The sequence below is a fragment of the Chelonia mydas genome, chromosome 24 (assembly GCF_015237465.2).
Source record: "Chelonia mydas isolate rCheMyd1 chromosome 24, rCheMyd1.pri.v2, whole genome shotgun sequence".
Classification (NCBI taxonomy): domain Eukaryota; kingdom Metazoa; phylum Chordata; order Testudines; family Cheloniidae; genus Chelonia; species Chelonia mydas.
The window spans coordinates 14678883-14695926 of NC_051264.2; the positions used below are offsets into that span (position 1 = coordinate 14678883).

The 17044-nt window shown below is 60.4% G+C and overlaps 1 protein-coding gene and 1 non-coding gene across 7 annotated transcripts; both read left to right on the forward strand.

Moving 5' to 3' along the window:
• Positions 1 to 121: 121 nt before the first annotated feature.
• On the forward strand, positions 122 to 17044 carry LOC114018305 (HAUS augmin-like complex subunit 5). 6 transcript variants are annotated; one of them, XM_043535111.1, is made up of 21 exons: positions 122 to 1513; positions 4227 to 4351; positions 4467 to 7052; positions 8852 to 8914; positions 9182 to 9214; positions 9481 to 9555; positions 10042 to 10174; positions 10673 to 10832; positions 11159 to 11234; positions 11704 to 11783; positions 11864 to 11924; positions 12203 to 12330; positions 12587 to 12665; positions 12925 to 13070; positions 13414 to 13576; positions 14005 to 14085; positions 14273 to 14418; positions 15283 to 15397; positions 15655 to 15781; positions 15971 to 16103; positions 16510 to 16944. In XM_043535111.1, the coding sequence occupies exons 3-21, from the start codon at positions 6834 to 6836 to the stop codon at positions 16628 to 16630; spliced, it is 2139 nt and encodes a 712-aa protein (XP_043391046.1). In that variant the 5' UTR covers positions 122 to 1513; positions 4227 to 4351; positions 4467 to 6833; the 3' UTR covers positions 16631 to 16944. The 6 variants fall into 6 exon arrangements, with proteins under 6 accessions (XP_043391046.1, XP_043391047.1, XP_037739113.1 ...); XM_043535112.1 differs by lacking the exon at positions 4227 to 4351 and having other exon boundaries at positions 122 to 324; XM_037883184.2 differs by lacking the exon at positions 122 to 1513 and having other exon boundaries at positions 4108 to 4351; positions 4467 to 5454; positions 9531 to 9555.
• Positions 462 to 652, forward strand: LOC114018745. The gene has a single exon (XR_003564004.2). It is a non-coding gene; the product is annotated as a U2 spliceosomal RNA (small nuclear RNA).

Consider the following 17044-nt stretch of genomic DNA (forward strand, 5'->3'; position numbering starts at 1 on the left):
CCGGCAGAACGAACAGAAGGCGCAGCTCATGCGCCCTGGGCACTGAATTCCCCCGGGGAAGGTAAAAAAAAAAAAAAGTGCTTGAGTCGCGTGGGCTGCAGGGGGCGCGAGCAGGCAGCGAGTCTCGACGGGCAAGGCCGGCGTTAGCCCGCCGGTGCCGTCAGCACGCTGCAGCGAAGGGGCCGGCTTCATGCAAATAGAGAGAACCTTTCAGGCGGAGAAACGAGTGACGAGGCGGCCGCGAACAAGCTGGAGGAACGGAGCAGTTTTGAAGCTGAATTTTCAGGCCGGAGGCGGTTGGCTTTGGTTGGTGAGAATGGAGCGGTAAGGCAAAGGCAGTCGGCGTAGATTGGAAGCGCTCAGAGCATGGCGGTGGCGTTCGTGCCGCTCAGCGGCGGCGGTCACCGTCCGGCGGAGAGCTGTGGGAACGGGTGGGCTGCACAACCCCCCGAGTTGAGGGTATCGCTTCTCGGCCTTTTGGCTAAGATCAAGTGTAGTATCTGTTCTTATCAGTTTAATATCTGATACGTTCTTTATCTGAGAACTATATATTAAATGGATTTTTGAAACAGGGAGATGGAGTAGGAGCTTGCTCCATCCACTCCACGCATCGACCCGGTATTGCAGTACTTCTGGGAGCGGTGTACCTCCCCCCGGGGAGACTATGGTGGTTCAAAAACAGACTCAGTAAATCTCTTTCTTCTTTAATTCTCAATTATTCAACTCTTCGGTTTGTTTGCGGGGAACGGTGGGTTGCATTAAGGGTCCGCTGCAATTCTGTCAGCGGGGAGGCGGGAGGAGTTTTTTGTGGTACTGGAGAATTATTTAAAAAGCTGGGACTCTGCTGTGCGCGGTGAGTGCTTTTAACAGGAGGAGGCGTGAATAGGGGGTTATCAGGGAGATACGTCTTTATAGACACGTGACCTTCAATATTATAAAAAATAACCGCATTATGATTGGATAGACAGGTGGTATTCTTCTCCCCCCCCAACAGATGGTCTATGTGTTTTGATTTGTAAGCTCAAGTGAAGGCAGTAGGTGTGGGCCTGCACCCAGCACGCAGGGGCCCCAATCCTCTGTAACAGAAGTTCAAAACACTCATATTTAACTTCTGGTTCCTAGGATGTGGCTTGGGACAGGACACTTCAGGTGGCTGCCCCTTTCAAAGTGCTCTGCAGAGCAAAGATTAAACTGTTTACCTCCTCTCCCAGGAGAGCTCATTATGCAGTGTTTGTGACATGCTTTACAGCTGTGAAGTGCTCAGCCTTACTCTTCTGTGAAAGGTTTCAGAGGGGTAGCCCTGTGAGTCTGTATCAGCAAAAACAACGAGGAGTCAACGAGAAACTGCAGCGCTGGAATTAATTTGCAAACCTGACACCATCAAATTAGGCCTGAATAGAGACTGGGAGCGACTGGCTCACTACAACAAGTAATTTCCCCTCTGTTGATAGTCACACCTGCTTGTCAACTGTTGGGAATTGGCCTCGTGAGCCCTGACCCGCCCCCCAACTTGGTAAGGCAACTCCCACCTTTTCATGTGCTGTATATTTATACCCGCTTACTGTACCTTTCACTCCATGCATCTGAGTTATATGTGAGTTATAGCCCACAAAAGCTTATGCCCAAATAAATGTTTTCGTCTCTAAGGTGCCACAAGGACTCCTCCTTGTTTCTTCTGTGAAAGGCTGGTTTGTGGCAACGGTTTGTGGAGACGCTACCTATGCCACTGAAAGAGCTTCTCCCGTCAGCCTAGGTAGCGTCTCCACCAAATGCTTCAGTGGCCCAGCTGCAGCGCTGTAAGTGTGAGCACCTGGCTGGGAGAAATCCATTGCCAAGCTATCTCCCTAGGAGAAACCAGTCTACACCCGGGGGGGTTGGGGGGCGATGGGGCTAGGTCAATAGAATGTGTCACTCAGGGAATGCATTTTATACCCACATACATTGGAAGCGTAGACCAGGGCTCAGTGAGAGAGTTGTTTCCCCCTCCCTTGCAGTTTTTTGTTTTTCCACCAAGCTGTGAGAGAGAACTGCCGAAATGAAGTGAGCTCTGGAGAGGGAGCAGAGCTGGCTGTTGTGACCCACAAAGGCTGCCGTCTAAAGGCTTGTCTACATGGGGGAATTGACTGGCCTCCTAGAAGCAGAGTAACCACTGCGCTGTAGCTCTTCCAGCGTAACCCCCCGACACGGACGCTCTGTTCCAACTAAAAGTAGCTTTATTCCCCAAAATTACTACTCCGCTTCCAAAGCTATTCCACTCTGGCCATGGCAGGAACTATTCCCATGTAGACAAGCACCTGCATCTGCAGGGCTCCCACGCGACAGAGTTGATAGCTTGGGCGTGTTCATTGGTGCCCCCTTAGAGGAAGAAACTGCTGAGGGCAGTGTTGTATTCTCCCTCTCTCCAGCCATCAGGCCTGCACGCCAACATAGTCCAACACGTTATTTGGCTCCGTACAGGGGAAAATGGATAAAATTCTACGGCCTGTGTTAAACAGGAGGCCAGATCAAATGATCCCATTGTCCCTGCAGCCCTTAAAATCTAGGAATCCGTTGTTGCAGCTTTACCTAGTCTTGAGAGGCAGCGAAAGGAAGGGAGGGAAAGGCAAAGGAACCTTTGAGATGACAGCCCCTCCCCAATAAATGGCACGTTTTCAATACTTAAATATCAAACTGGGAACCCCCAGAGTCTCAACAGTCTCGGTCTCTTCTCCGCAGAGCTAGAGCGGACCTGCCCCTCAGAAGCTCTTTGGATTCTAATCTCCTCAGAGACCGATTTATATTCAGAGCGCAGGAACAGGGATAAGCAGCTCTCCAGCGCATCACCCGATAAGGCAGTGGAAACTGAACCGGACTTCCCCGTAACAGAAAAGAGATCTTCTCATGCACGTTCCACAAAAAGTCACAGGAGATAGGAACAAACAACTGGAAGAATTGCCGTTGTGAAAAATATGCACCTTTCTGGATGTACTGAGCTCTGCTCTGCCAGGGAGACTGAATAGGAGCTTGCTCCGTCCACGCCACAGGTCGACCTGGTATTGCGGTACCTCCGGGAACGCTGCACCTCCCCTCGGGGAAACTACCAGTGGGGAAGGGGGGGAGTGGGGAGAGAAGAGAAAAAAAAAAAAAGCTGAGCTGTGTGTTGGCTTAGGGTGCGGTGTCCCTCTTTGTAAGACGCAGAGCTGAGGTGGGGCGCCGGCCTGTGATTTAGGAGATCTGGGTGCAATTCCCTGCTCCACCAGAGACTCCCTTTGTTACCTTCGGTAAGTCGCATAGCTTCCCCGTGCCTCAGTTCCCCACCTGTCCGGAGGGAACAACAGCCATGCCCTGCAGATTGCGAGGGGCTCAAATACTATTGTAATGGGGGTCCACTCAGGACCGAAGACAGGAGCTAGATCCTGTTCCATCTCACGGAGCCGGACTGATACCAGACGACTGGTTGAAAAGCACTACTGAGAAGGGAAGTATTCTCACACTTGCAGAGTCTGAAAGACCAGCTTTGTTCTAAGCGCAGATGTTAATTTTAGATTTCTGCATCTTCCCCTCCCAGAGTCAGTGGGGGACAAGGAGCTCCTTGGCACCAAGGATTCAAGATCTACAACAAAGACTAAAGGCAGGAAAGAGGTAGACGAGCAAAGTTACGGGGTTGGAGTCTTTATTATTATTAATATTAATAGCACAGTAGCACCTGGGAAGCCAGCTGAGGTTACAGATCCATTGTGTCAGGCCCAGCACAGACGTAGCTTGAGAAGCAGCCTTTGCTCCACAGACCTCAGTCTGTTCCCCCCGCTCCTTTGAGAGGGGCAGGGGGCCATAAAACTAGAGATCAGACTTCTCCAGAAAATTAGAAAAATTAGGTGAGTAACACCTTCTGCACTGGTAGGGGGGGCAAATGCTGTGGTGATCCTATTGTATAGTTATGCAGGGCACCGGCACCCACCAGTCACTGATCTTTTCCCTAAGAACAAAATAGTTCAGTTGTCCCCTAAACAGAACAAACCCTCCGAAACCCAAACGTGTGGGTCCCGCTCCCACTTAGGTTCAGAGAACAACTCGAAGAGCCTTTACTGAGCTTTGCGTGCAGTTGAGCGGCTTTCAGTCATTCCTTGCTACCCGCTAATAATATCTGAGAAGCGAAACCAGTCAGTCCTCTGGCTTCTCTGCAGCTGAATAGCCACAGAGGGCTCTCAGGTCCCTTTCCTCCAAGCTGCCTCTTTGACTTTACACAGAAACAATAAAAAGGGGTTGCCTGCAATTCCACTATCCCCGTCTCCAACTGTGGCCAGTACCAGCTGTTTGACAGAAAGGTGGGAGAAGCCCCAGAATGGGCAGCGGTGGAACCAGCTGCCCACAGGTAAGTTTCTCCCCCTCCCCCCAACCCCATTGCTCAGGTCTACACAGAAGCGTTCCATTTCATAACCTGCAAAAACGTCCCTCTGACCAACAAGAACGCTCTCCTTATTTTACAGATACACTCAAAGGCCTTGATCCTGCAAGGTGCCAAGAGCCCTGACATTCTCTGACATTCTCCAAAACCCACTGGTGCCACCCCACCCGCTCCCCTTTGGACAAGCAAGTACACGCAGAGGACAGTGTTTGCCGATGCTTGGAACCCTACAGACATAGGAACCCCTCGAGACATAGAGGAAACCCACGGATCACCACACCTATCTTCACAGATCCAGAAATCACCCCAAACACACCAAGCAATCTGTTGTCTACTGGCGGGCACTCAGATCCCACAGAATACGCTCTGAGGGACAGGCGCCTTAACACGCTCAAAACCGCCTTCGCCAAAGGGGGACACCCCACCAGAGAAGTACATCGCATCGTGGAATGGGCCACCCAGATACACCAAGGAAACGTGCTTCAATACAGAAATAAAACCCCCACCGACCGCACACCCCTAGTGGTCACCTACCACACCCTACGCTGCAACCCATAGGGGGTATCAAACAACTAAAACCCAACAAATCTTTCCTGAAGCCCCACTTCTGGCCTTCAGAACAACCCCTAATCTCTCCAAGCTCATCATCAGAAGCGAGCTCCCCACAGACCAGGACACACCAACTCACAGCAGCACCAGACGCAAAACCTGCAGACACATCTCCACTGCTACAACGACCAACACACTCCACAACACGCCTTTCGAGATCCACGGGTCCTACACGTGCCAATCACAACATGTGGTTTACCTCATCCAGTGCACCAAATGCCCCAACAACAACTATGGGGGTGAAACCAGAGAATCACTATGCTCACAGACGAACAGGAAAACGCTAAGACAAGACCACCGCGTCATCTGTGGGTGAGCACTTCTCACAGAGCAATCACTCTTGTCTGTGATCCATCAGCCCTCATCCTCAAAGGAAACCTGCACAACACTTTCAAAAAGACGGGCCTGGGAGTTGAAATTCAGAACTTTGCTAGACACTAAAAATCCCGGACAGAATAAAGGTACTGGGTTGACGGTTTATTTACAACAATCTGGAAACCACTAACCACCTCCCCCAACTGCTTTCTCCTCGGCCCCTTTACTTTCTTTCCTGTGACTGGAGGAGCGTTAACAGGCCACTTCACCTCAAAAAAGCGTCCCTTGAAATGTGTTAACTACGCTAAACAAGCTATTCCTCCTTCTGCTTAGCAAGCGGTGAAACGCTGAGGCTTTGTCTACGCTTTTCAGAGTAACAGCCCTGTTATTGTCTTTCTGGGGCGTTAAAACACCAACACAAAAACCCCACCCGCAGGCCCCAAACACAGAAGTTTAACTAGGAAAAGCGCCCGCGTGAACAGCGCTCTGTGTGCAGGGAGCCGCCGCTGCTCCTGGGGGGTGGCACTGTTTTGTCTGCGGGAGAGCTCTCTCCCGCAGACAAACCGCAGCTACACTGCGCGCCTTTGGTTTGTCACGCCCCTGAGCAACGCAGCGATGCCGATGTAAGTCCGTAGCGTGCACCTGGCCCGACTCCGGTTTACTTTTGCCAAGGCGAAACACACTGTTGGCACGAACCATTTATTCTCGGCACACTTCTCTCTGCCCGCCCCTCCCCCCAAAAAGGAAACCTAAAGCACCCAAAGGAAGGGGTAACATTAGCCATAAATGAGACAGACACACATGAGCTTAACAACCAAGAGACACACCCCACCAGCTACAGCCAGAACAGTCCCCTTTCCACACATCTCTGTGGGCACTCACCGGGGTCATCATCTTTCAGAGCTCCTGCCGCCACTCCCCCGCTGCCAAAGACTGACTGACCTCGCCCACGGGGAGAAACCCAACGTAAACAGTGCCCCAGGCGCCTCCCCTTTCCCCACCATCTCTCGGGAGGCCCCGACAGCCATAACGTAGAGGTAGCGGGGACAGACCAGCTCCTTTCCAGGACACCACCAACAGGAGGAGGAACTGGGACCCGGGTCCTTGGGCACGTTATGCCTGTAGTTAAGCAGAACGGGTCTTGGCCGTGGATCTGAAGACAGCGGATTTACCTCATACCCATGATCCTCGTGCGACTGAAAAAAATCCGCACGTGTATAAAAGTTACGGGGGAGGGGGGCCGTGTAACTGCCGGCTTCATTTTAAGTGGGAGAAAAGGAGGGTCTGGTAGGCAGGGTACTGAACTGAGCCTGGAAAGTCACTGGTTCTATTCCTAACTCAACCACAAAGGCCCAGATCTGACCTCGAAGGCGTTTAGATGCTTAACTCCCACTGATTTCCATGCGAGTTAAGTGCCTAAATACCTTTAAGAATCTGGGCCCAGTTCCCGCGGTGACCCTGGGCTAGTCATTTAATTTCCCAGGGCCCCGATCAACGAACACCACCACTTCCCTCCTTCACAAGCATGGCGGGGATAGACTCAGGAGGTGCACAGAGACTGCAGTGGTGGGGGCCAGATAAGTACCTCGACCGATTGCGGTTTACCTGGATTCCTTATGGCAGTCCCAGGATGACAGACAACCCAGGAGCTGGGGTCAGGGAACAGGGTTTATTTCCTTATTCGCCTTCACGTCGGAAGGAAAACGGAGCGAATTCTGAGCCCCTCGAGTCACACCGGAGTCAGGTCCGGCAGTGAGAGCCGGGCTGTGCATGGAGGGGAGTTTCTGGGGGTGGGGGGCGCGCAGGGGCGACGGAATTACCGGTCCCTAAAAGGGGGGGGGCCACCAGCGCCGGAATGTAGCCACCCCCCTCCCGCGGCTCCCCTTCCTCCGGGCCCCCACCCTTGCCCCGCCCCATCCCCCGAGGCCCCGCCCCCGCACCGCCCCTTCCCCCAAGGCTCTGCCCCCGGACCGCCCCTTTTCCCCAATTCTCCAACCTCGCATTGCCCCTTACCCCTTGTGCGTCCCCTTCTTCCTGAAACCCTGGCCTGCCCCGCCCCTTCTCCCAAGACTCCGCCCCCACACCGCCCCTTTCCCCAAACCCCGCCCCCACACCGCCCCTTTTCACCATCGCCGCTCCCGCACGGTCCCACCCTCCTGGGCCCGCCCCCGTCCCGCCTCTTGCTCCAAGGCCCCGCCCTCGCTCCGCCCTTTCTACCGAGGTCCCGCCCCCGAACCGCCCCTTCTCCTAGTCCCGTCCCGTCCCCACTCCGGCCCTTTCCCGGAGTCGTCACTGACACGCTGCCCATTCCCCCCGAGTCCCTGCCCCTCACTGCCCCTTCCCTCTCATCCCCACCCCTGGTTGGAGGTGGAGGATGACAGCTTGCAACCCCCCCCCCCCCACGTAATAACCTCACGACCCCCATTTTGAGAACCCCTGGGGTACAGAATGGCTCAGCAAAGACCCCGGGGGAATTCAGTGCCCAGGGCGCATAAGCTGCGCCTTCTGTTCGTTCTGCCGGAAGCCTGCAGGTGGCGCTGTTACACACTGGGGAGGGGCCACCCTGGGGCCTGTGGTGGGACCCGCACGAAGGGGGGAAAAGCCAATTGCGGCTGCCGGCAGGCCCCGCCCCCTCCCCCGGCAGGCCCCGCCCCCTCCCCCGGCAGGCCCCGCCCCCCAGCAACGACAGGCCCCGCCCCCAGCTCCCGGCGGGCCTTGCGGCAGCGGCCGGCGCGCTCGGCGCTCGGGTCCCGGCATGGAGCGGGGTGGGCCCGCGCTGGAGCTGAAGCTCTGGGCGGCCCAGGAGATGGGGCTGCCCCCCGGGAAGGTGCCCCCCGACGGGGCCTTCCGCCGGTGAGAGCCCCGGGCCCCCCAGCGCGGGGACCCGCTCCCGGCTCCCGCCCCCCCGGTCCTTCCCTTCCCCCCAGCGCGGGGACCCCCCCTCCCTTTCCCAGCACTGGCACCCTCCGCCTCCCGCCCCCTGCCCCCCCCCCCGCTCCCCGTCTCCTTTTGTTCCGCGAGTTCCCGTTTCCCTCCTTGTCCGCGGGCTCCTGCGGCTCCCCCCGGCCGCCTTTCCCCTGCTCCTTCGGGGTCCCCGCTGTGGGGGCCGGCCTCCCTCTCCCCTCACTTCCTGCCCCCCGGTCCTCCTCCCCCCTTGGCCCCCCCTTGCCTCCTCTGCTCCTTGGTACCTTCCTGCCCCAGCTCTCCACCTTTTTCCCCCATGGGTTCCCTGACTGCCCTACTCCCCCCACATCCACATTCACTGCCCCTTGATTATATCCCAGCTGTGGGGCCAGAGGCCCCCCCCCCTCCGCTCTCCCCCATAAAAGGGCCTACTAGCCCCCTGCCAGGTTACCCCCAAGCCCTGTGAGGTTACCTGGATGAGCCCGGCCCGGTGGGGGGAGGGAAGAAAAAGGGGGTATCCAGCCCTGGGGCAGCAATGTGCGGGGGGTATACGGCCCTCAACCGAGGGCCACCCATGCTCCTCGTAGGGGTTTCCGGTCGCGTCCCCGTGGGGCTGATGCTGTTGCTCTGTATCCCCAGCATGTGCTCAGGCCAGTGTGCGGAGATCTGGAGATACGTCACCCGGCATGTGCACCACCAGAGGTGAGAGGAATGGGGTGCGGCGCCTTTCCCCTCAAAGGGCCGCTGGCTCCCACCCGGCCCCAGGGCGGGGGACTGGCTGGCTCAGGGGGGCAGCAGCGGGGAATCGGACATGGGGGCCTTCTGCTTTTCAGGTCTCCTCCCAGAGCCAGGGGTAGAACCCAGGAGTCCTGGCTCCCGTCCTCCCCTGCTCTAACCACTGGACCCCCCTCCCTTCCCAGAGCCATTGCTGCTTCTGCAGTAGATTCACCCCTCTCTCTTTCCTCACAGGAATGTGAAGAAGATCCGAGGGAACTTGCTGTGGTATCCTTTCCTCGTTCCCCTTTGCCGTGGGGGCTTGTTACTATGGGCAGCTTTCTCACCAAGAGGCCCATCCAGCCCAGTGTCCTGCCCCGTCCCTGCCTGGACCAAGCCCCTGGGCCCATCCAGCCCGGTGTCCCCTATGCCCTATAGGGGCGGGTTTAATTTCCTTGCCGAGCCTTGGCTGGTGTCTGTCTCCTGGCCTTGGACCTCGAAGCCTGCTGGCTCCGACCTCTCCCTGACGTCTGTTTGTCTGTCCGTCTGTCCGGGCCTCTGTCACTCTCCACGTTCAGCCTCCTTTACTCAGGCCTTGCCTCAGGTACCAGCATCTGGAGGAGGCAGAGGTGAGGGGGCCGGTGGAGACTGCTGGTTGAATGGGAGATGGGGCAGGTGTGGATGGGGCGTGTGGGTGAGGGCTGTGGGTGGGATGGGACGGGACGGGTGTTGCTGTGGTGGGTGGGGGAGTCGGTAGGGGATGGTAATCTGGATTTGGAGGGGCGGGGAAGGGGATCGGGCTGCTGTGGGGTGGGATAGAGTGGGTCAGGGTAGGGGATGGGGTCGTGGGGCAAGGTGAGGATCAGGTGGTGCTGCGGGGTGGAATAGGGTGGGAGCAGTGGGTGGGAAGTGAGTCTGGGTGGGATCGTGGTGCAGAGGGGTCCTATGGCATGGGATAGGGTGGGGGACAGTGGGTGCCTTGTTGCTGAGCTGTGGATCTGGGAGATGAGGGTGGGGGATTGGGGTTGGGGTGCTGCAGGATGGAGCAGGGGCCTTGCCGTGGGGTGAGCAGGATGCCTGGGTCTATAGCAGTCGGTGTCTCCCCCTCCCCACAGGGAAAGCCCAGTGGGTCGGAACCAGAGCAGGAGCGGCGCCAGCAGCTTGCCCAGGGCGTGGCCCGCCTGCGTGGGGAGCTGCAGCAGCTGGACCTGCAGATAGAGACAGCCCAGCGCGAGGTCATGGCTGACGGTAAGGGGGGAGCCCCAAGGATCTGGGAGGCGGCGTAGTCTGTGCCTCCAGCGCTCTACCCCAGGCCATCACTCTGGGGGTGGGGGGCACAAAGTCCACCCCAGTCCTCCCATCTGTTCTCCCCCAACACCCAGTGGGATCGTCCCCCTGCAGCCCAAATCCATTTCCCCCCGCTTCTTCGTGCGGGGGGGGCAGGATTGTTCCCCCTCCCTGCCGTCCTTGGGGGTACGTGGTCTCTTCCCCATCCGCAAGGTTCCCGTGGCCCCTGGGGCTGCTGATTTTCCCCCTATGGTCCCTCCCCAGACAATCACCTGTGGGGTTCACACCCATCACCTCAGGACTCCTGGGTTCTGGGAGCGGGGCAAGGGAGGGGGAGAGGCTGGGAGCCAGGACTCCTGGGTTCTATCCCCAGCTCTGGGAGGGGAGTGGGGCCTAGTAGTTATCGTCTGGGGCTTGGGGTGGGGTTTCCCTGATGCTCTTTCTGCTCCCACCCCGCAGAGGTCTCCCTGGAGGCGGCCCAGGAGCGGATCCGTGACGCCCAGCGCCGCTCCCTGCTGCTCAAGGCCTATGCGGCCCGCCTGGCCAAGGAACGCCAGCAGCTGCAGGGCAGCGTAGCACAGCTGAGGGGGCGGCTGGAGCAGCTGAAGGACATCAGCAGGTGTGTGGGGGGTGGTTCCGTCCTTAGCGTGGGGTCCCCACTGCTCCTGGTCGCGTCCCCCGGAATCCTTTGCTTCTGAAGCACTATCCGGTGGACATCTCTGCTGGGCAGTAGCTCCCAGAATCCTTTGCTCCTTGGTAGGGGGTCCCATGGCAGGTGGCATTAGGGATTGCCCATCCTGGGTAGCATCTCTCAGGATCCTTTGCTCCATGGCAGGGTCCCGCTGGGGATGGGGGGAGACGTCCTGAACTGTGCTCCCCCTTCCTCTCCCGCCCCCCACCCCACCCCACCCCGCCAATTTTCACAGCCTCCTCTGGTCTCTGCAGAAAGGCCAAGGTGGAGCTGACGATGGGAGGGAAGGTGCCTGACCTCGGATTTGCTGGCTTGGAGCCTGAAGTACTGGTGAGTTGGGGAGAGGATAGTGGGTAGATCCTGGGCGGTGGGAGAGGAAGTTGAGAATCCTGCTCCGCTCTGCTAGTTGGGGATGGTGATCTGGGGATCCCAGTCCTGGATCTCATGGGGGGGGATCTGGAGATGCCAAGGCAGGATCTAGTGACAAGGGGTACCCGGTAATCTGAGCCCTGTGAATGCCAGCATGGGGCTCTGGTGATCTCCCTGTGGGATCTGGCGATGGGGTTTGGTTGGGAAGGAGGAGGGAATCGGACTGAGCCTGGTGCCGGGCCCCGGGGAGAGTCTGTCGGGCCATTGGCAATCAGGTCTTGGGATCCTGAGGGATCTCCCTGAGCCTGGTGCCTGGATCCCAATAAGGGGGGAGGATCCAGTAGATCCTGGTGATCTGCAGCTTTCTTGAGGGCCGTCGTGTCTTCCCCACCCCGGTAACCCGTCCGCATGTCTGTCCCTGTCTCCGCAGCGGGACGTGCGGACGGCCTGCCAGCTGCGCTTCCACTTCCTGAAGTCACTCTTCGAGCACAGCACATCTGGGGCCCTCCCGTAAGACCCTGTGAGCTCCCCTGCCCTCCCCTTCCCCCGTGCTCTGTTTCTGACCCGCCCCATGGGTGTCTCTCTCTCAGCAGCGGGACAAGCGAGGAGCTGCTGGACGCGTCCTACCAGCACTGGCTGAGCACGGTGGAGGTAACGGGGGGGAGGGAGGGAGGAGCAATGGGGTAGGTACCCTGGGGACGGCTCGCCTGCTGCAGGGATGCAGCCACCTCTGGGAGGGGCAGCTGGGCGCCCCTTAGCTCCGGGCTGGGGCATTGAGGCAGCCCTGACTGCCAGGGGAGAGCCCCCTGCCCTGCTCCCTGCAGCGCAGCGCCCTCTAGCCCCGCACTGGGGCATTGGAGCCAGCCGTGAGGGAAGGTACAGCGTCCCTGGCCCACTGTGGCTCATCTCCCGCCTCTCTGCCCATGCAGGACATCGTGGGTTCCCACCCTCCCAACCATGTCCTGGCAGCCCTGGAGCACCTGGCCCTGGAGAACACCCTGCAGATGCAGGAGCTCACCAGCCGCATTGACATTCCCCGCGACGTAGAGGCCCTCAAGTGGGTACCGCTAAGGGGCTGACAGTGTGGGGGTGTGGTGCTGTAGGGAGCTGTCGCCCCCCAGTGGTGGTGGCTTGTACTTGGGGGTGGGGGCAGAGTCAGAGCTCGAGAGAGAGGGGTGGTGTGGGGCTTTGGCCCCCTGGTGGTGGCAGCTTGTACTCCATGGGGGCAGAGTCGGGGCTCCGGGACCTGTCACCCTAGTGGTGCTGCAGTGACCCATGGCACCAATGCTGGGACCTGTATCTCTGGCCTGCAGGTTCCGCTACGAGAGCTCCCGTCTGGAAGACCTGGCGGGGCCGCCAGCAGCCCTGCCCTCAGTCCGGGGCCTCATACAGGTGAGTGGGGGCATTGGCGGGGGGGGCAGGCAGGGCCGTATGTGGGGGCTGGGCAGTCCCAGTGGCTAGGATATATAGCGGGGGGGAGGGGGCCACATCTGGGGCTCCTGGAGTGTGGGATATATCAGGGGGAGGGGGCTGTATCTCAGTGCTGGGGGGTCCCAGGGACAACAGGGCCCATATCTCTGGCTGGGATAGAGTTGGGGGAGGGGGCAGAGTCCCCTGGCCCCTCTTTACCTGCTCCCTCCCCCGGCTGCAGGAAGGCTGGAGCAGGTGTGAGGAGCTGTGGGTGCAGCAGCTCCCCCTACAGGCCCGGGAGCAGCGCGGCACGGCGCAGCTTGCCTCCCTCGTGCAGGAGATGCACCGGCTGCTGGCGGACGGCTCGGAGCACGCCATCCTCGCCAGGTAGCTGCCCCAGGCCCTGGGAGACACCCCGCCCCCTGGACTCAGCCCTGCACAGTTCGTGACCACCCACCGCTGGGAGAGCGCTCCCTGCTGGCGGGACTTTCCACTCCAAGGGACCCCCGGCTCTGTCAGGGCCCCCTGGAGCGTGCTCCCTGCTGGGGAGACTTCCCACTCCAAGGGACCCCCAGCTCTGTCAGGGCCCCCTGGAGCGCGCTCCCTGCTGGGGAGACTTCCCTGTCCTGTGGGGTCCGCCTGTACTCTCGGGGCCCTGTGGTGAGCACCCCCTGCTGGGGAGACTCCCCCTCCCCCCCCACTGAACTGGCCTGTCCCCCCCGGCCCCCAGGGCGGTGCTGGAGCTGGAGCTGCGGGCTGTGCGGCTGGCAGGGCTGCGGGATGGGCTGCGTCGAGGCTGCCAGGAACTGGAGCAGGAGGCAAGTGCCCGCCATGCCGAGCTGCAGGCCTTGCAGAGCAAGCGTCAGCGCATCCTGGACTTCCGCCACCTGGTGGTGAGTGCGGGAAGCGCGGGGGGGAATCTGGGGGCCAGAGCAGGGCAACCTCTGGACGTGGGACCTGCCTGTGGGGTGGGGAGGCAGTAGGGCACACAGGAGGATGAGGTGGGGTTGGCTGGGAGGGTGCCCGTGGGTGGGGGGTTCCTGGAGGGGGATCCACAGGGTACCTGGCTGGCCTGGGGGGAAGGAAGTAGAGGGGGGTGCATGCTGGGGGGAGTATATGGGTTTGGGGATGATGGGGGGGGGGGGGGCAGGCAGGGAAAGGAAGGAGTGGAGAAGTTTGGGGCGGGGGGTTCCTTCTATGGGAAAGGGAGCGATTGCGGGGTTGAATATGGGGTGCCTTGCTAGCCCGGGGGGAGCAGGGACACTGTCCTGAAGCAGCCCCAGGACTGACACTATCTCCCCCCACCCCCACCCCCCCCCAGCGCGAAAAGCAGCAGCACATCCGGGCGCTGATCAAAGGCACCTCCTACATCAAATCCCAGCTCCGCAAGGACCAGGCCGAGGTGAGACACCCTCCCATGCCAAGGGGCGGGATCAGGGGGCACTGACAGAGGATGGGGGAGTCCAGGGCTGGGATACCAGGAGGCTGTGGGTTGGGACTGAGGGGCACCGGCAGGGCTGCGGGAGTGGCGCCCAGGGCTGGGACTGAGGGGCACCAGCGTCTCCCCCAAACCCCGCTCTCTCTCTCAGGTCCAGGCCTTCGTGCAGAGGAAGCTGCTGGGCCCGGAACAGGACGTGACCCTGGAGTCGCAGCGGCTGCACGGGGGGGTGGAGCGCGAGGTCCGTCAGCTGGGGGCCATCGCCCTCCCCTGCCTGCTGCACCGCAGCCTCCCGGGGTGAGTCTCCCCCCACCCTCCTGCTCTGTCTGATTGCTCTCCCCCACAGCGAGCAGGGTCCTGGGGCCAACTGTCCCCTCTTGGGCTGCCCCAGGGGCTGGGTCCCCATATGGGGGGGCGCCCCTTGGCCTTAGGGGGGTGTTCCTGTGTCCCCCCTTCTGCACTACTGGACTTGGGGTATGCAGAATTCCTGGGATTTTCTCCTCCCTCCCCTTCCCTCCCACCTGTGCCCCATTGAAATGGGGCTGAAAAGCACCCTGAGATCTGCCGGTTGGAGGGAGGTAGATAGGTACCCGCAGAGCAGTACTGATACTCTGCTCCTCTGCCCCACGCTGGGGGCGCTGGTCCTCTGGGAGGAGCATCAGTACTTAGGCAGTGGTATTAATGCTGCAGTCGTGGCATGGAGACGAGCAGGAGCGTTGGTGCTGGGGAATACTCATGAAAACCCCGTATTCTCTGGGCGGAGAGCTAATACCCTGAGAATAGGGCAGGGGCTTTAATACTCTGGTGGGAGCATGAATACTCCCGCCGGGGGGGTAATGCTCTGAGAGCATTGGTATCCGAGATCTGTGGTGGGAGGATTAATACTTTCTGGGCTGATAATGCTCTAGGAGCGTCGGTAGCCTATAGCGGTGAGAGGAGCATTGATACTCTCAGGGGTATTAACACTGTGGGAACACTGGTACCTGCTCTCCCGGGGGTACCAATTCTGTACTATGCCGGCAGGACGGGGCCCCTCCAGCCCTTCCTGGGGAGCGGGAGGGCTGTGGGCTGGGGTGCCCGGTGGGGAGGGGGGATGCCTGAGGGTGAGGGGTTCAGGGGCTGATCCTCGGCTGCCCTGACCCGGTCGTCCCCTGCCTCCAGGTCCCAGCAGGTCCCGGCCCACGAGCTCTCCATCCATCGGCTGGACCGGACGGGGCTCGCCCTGGACCGGGCCTTCCTCACTGTGTGCCAGGCTGCCGGCTTCCCTCTCTACAAGGTGAGACGCACACTTGGTGAAGCAATGTGGCAGGGAGCAGGAATGTCTCCCCACAGGGTGGGAGTGAACCCCTCCTCTATGAGACCCTCTTCTGGGGAGAGATGGGATGGGGGGCACCGGGAAGGGGGTGGGGCAGGAGCACCCCCCTAGTTTATTCTGCATTAAACCTCCCCAGAGCCCCCTGGGGGGTGATCTTGGGGGAGAGGGGGCAGGCCCTGTCTCCCCTCACCCCCTGTGTCTATCTGTCTCTGCCCCAGGCCCCGGAGCACCTCCTGCCCCACATGGCTGAGCTGAAGAAGGAGCTGCTGGCCCTGCGTGCCCAGCTGGGTTACAAGAGCCAGGCGCTAGCCAGCCTGCAGCAGCGCCAGGGGACCGACGTGCAAGGTGAGCTCTCCCCAGGGGGACAGGGGGACGACCCCCAGCCTGCGGCCCCTTCCCAGGGTCTGCGAGGGGCACCCTCCTGGCACACGAGCCGGCCTGAAGGGTGGCAGGACCATGGCATCCTCCAGCACAGCTCAGCACCCCCCCCAAGCCATAACTCCTCCGGGCCTCACCAATGTCTCTTTCCCCCAGTCCTGCTGCAGGCCCTGCGGGACCACGACCGGGAGCAGGCCGGAGCCCTGGGGCCGCGGATCCAGCTAGTGACTGAGCAGTGCGAGCGCCGCATCGAGCGCTGGCCCGAGGTGCAGGCCACGATCGATGCCTGGTGAGGAGCCCCCGCCCACCTGGTTTATGGGACGTCTTGTTCTCCAGAGGGGGGAGGCCCTGCCCATCCTGTGCTGGGAGGGGGTCCAGGGTTGGTTCTCCCCTGCCTGGGGTGGGGTGGGGGCTGTGAGGAAGAAGGGGGCTTGCCCAATTGGAGGGGGGGCACAGGAGGGACTGATTGGGGGAGGTTGGGGGCTGGGGTGGGAAGGAAGGGGGTGGTCTGGTGCCTCTGGAGAATGGGCGTACCTAGGGAGCGGCCGGGGTGGAGCATATGCCATAAGGGATGATTTGGGGGCGGAGATTGTGCGCACGGGGTAAGTGTGGACGTGGTGGTGTCTGTGCTGGGGCGGGGGGCCGGAAGGAGCCATCTCACCCGCTCCCCACTCTCTCCCGCTCCCTGTGTTCAGGTGGGAGCAGCCGGGGCAGTTCTCCCTGCCGGCGGAGCACCGCCAGGGCCTCACCTTGCAGCAGTGGCTGGAGCGCTGGACCCTGGCCCTCAAGACCCTCCAGCAGCACAGCTGGGCCTGATGGCCCTGTCCTGCCTGGGAGGGGCTCGGGGAGCCCCGCCCCCAAAGGGGTGAAGTTGTAGGTAGCCACACCCATGTTAGGGAAGGAGTGTGGGTGGGACGCGCCTATCGGGGGTGGAGTTATTGGGGGCCTAACCCAGCTGTCCCCTCTTCTGCAAGGTGGGGGGTCAGTGTAAGGGGGGGTGACCAGATGCTGGTGGTGGGAGGGCTGGTGGGGCTGAGCGGAGGTGGAGTGGCGGTGTCAGGTGTGGGGGGGATCCCATGTGGGTTTTGTGGCGTTCTGTAATTCCCAATGTTCTGAATAAACTGACTAAATGCGCATTCAGGTCTATGGCAGGGACTGGGACATGGGGCCTTTCCCCTCTGGGGGACGCCAGCTCCGACCTGCCCCAGGGCAGGGACTGGCAGGCTCAGG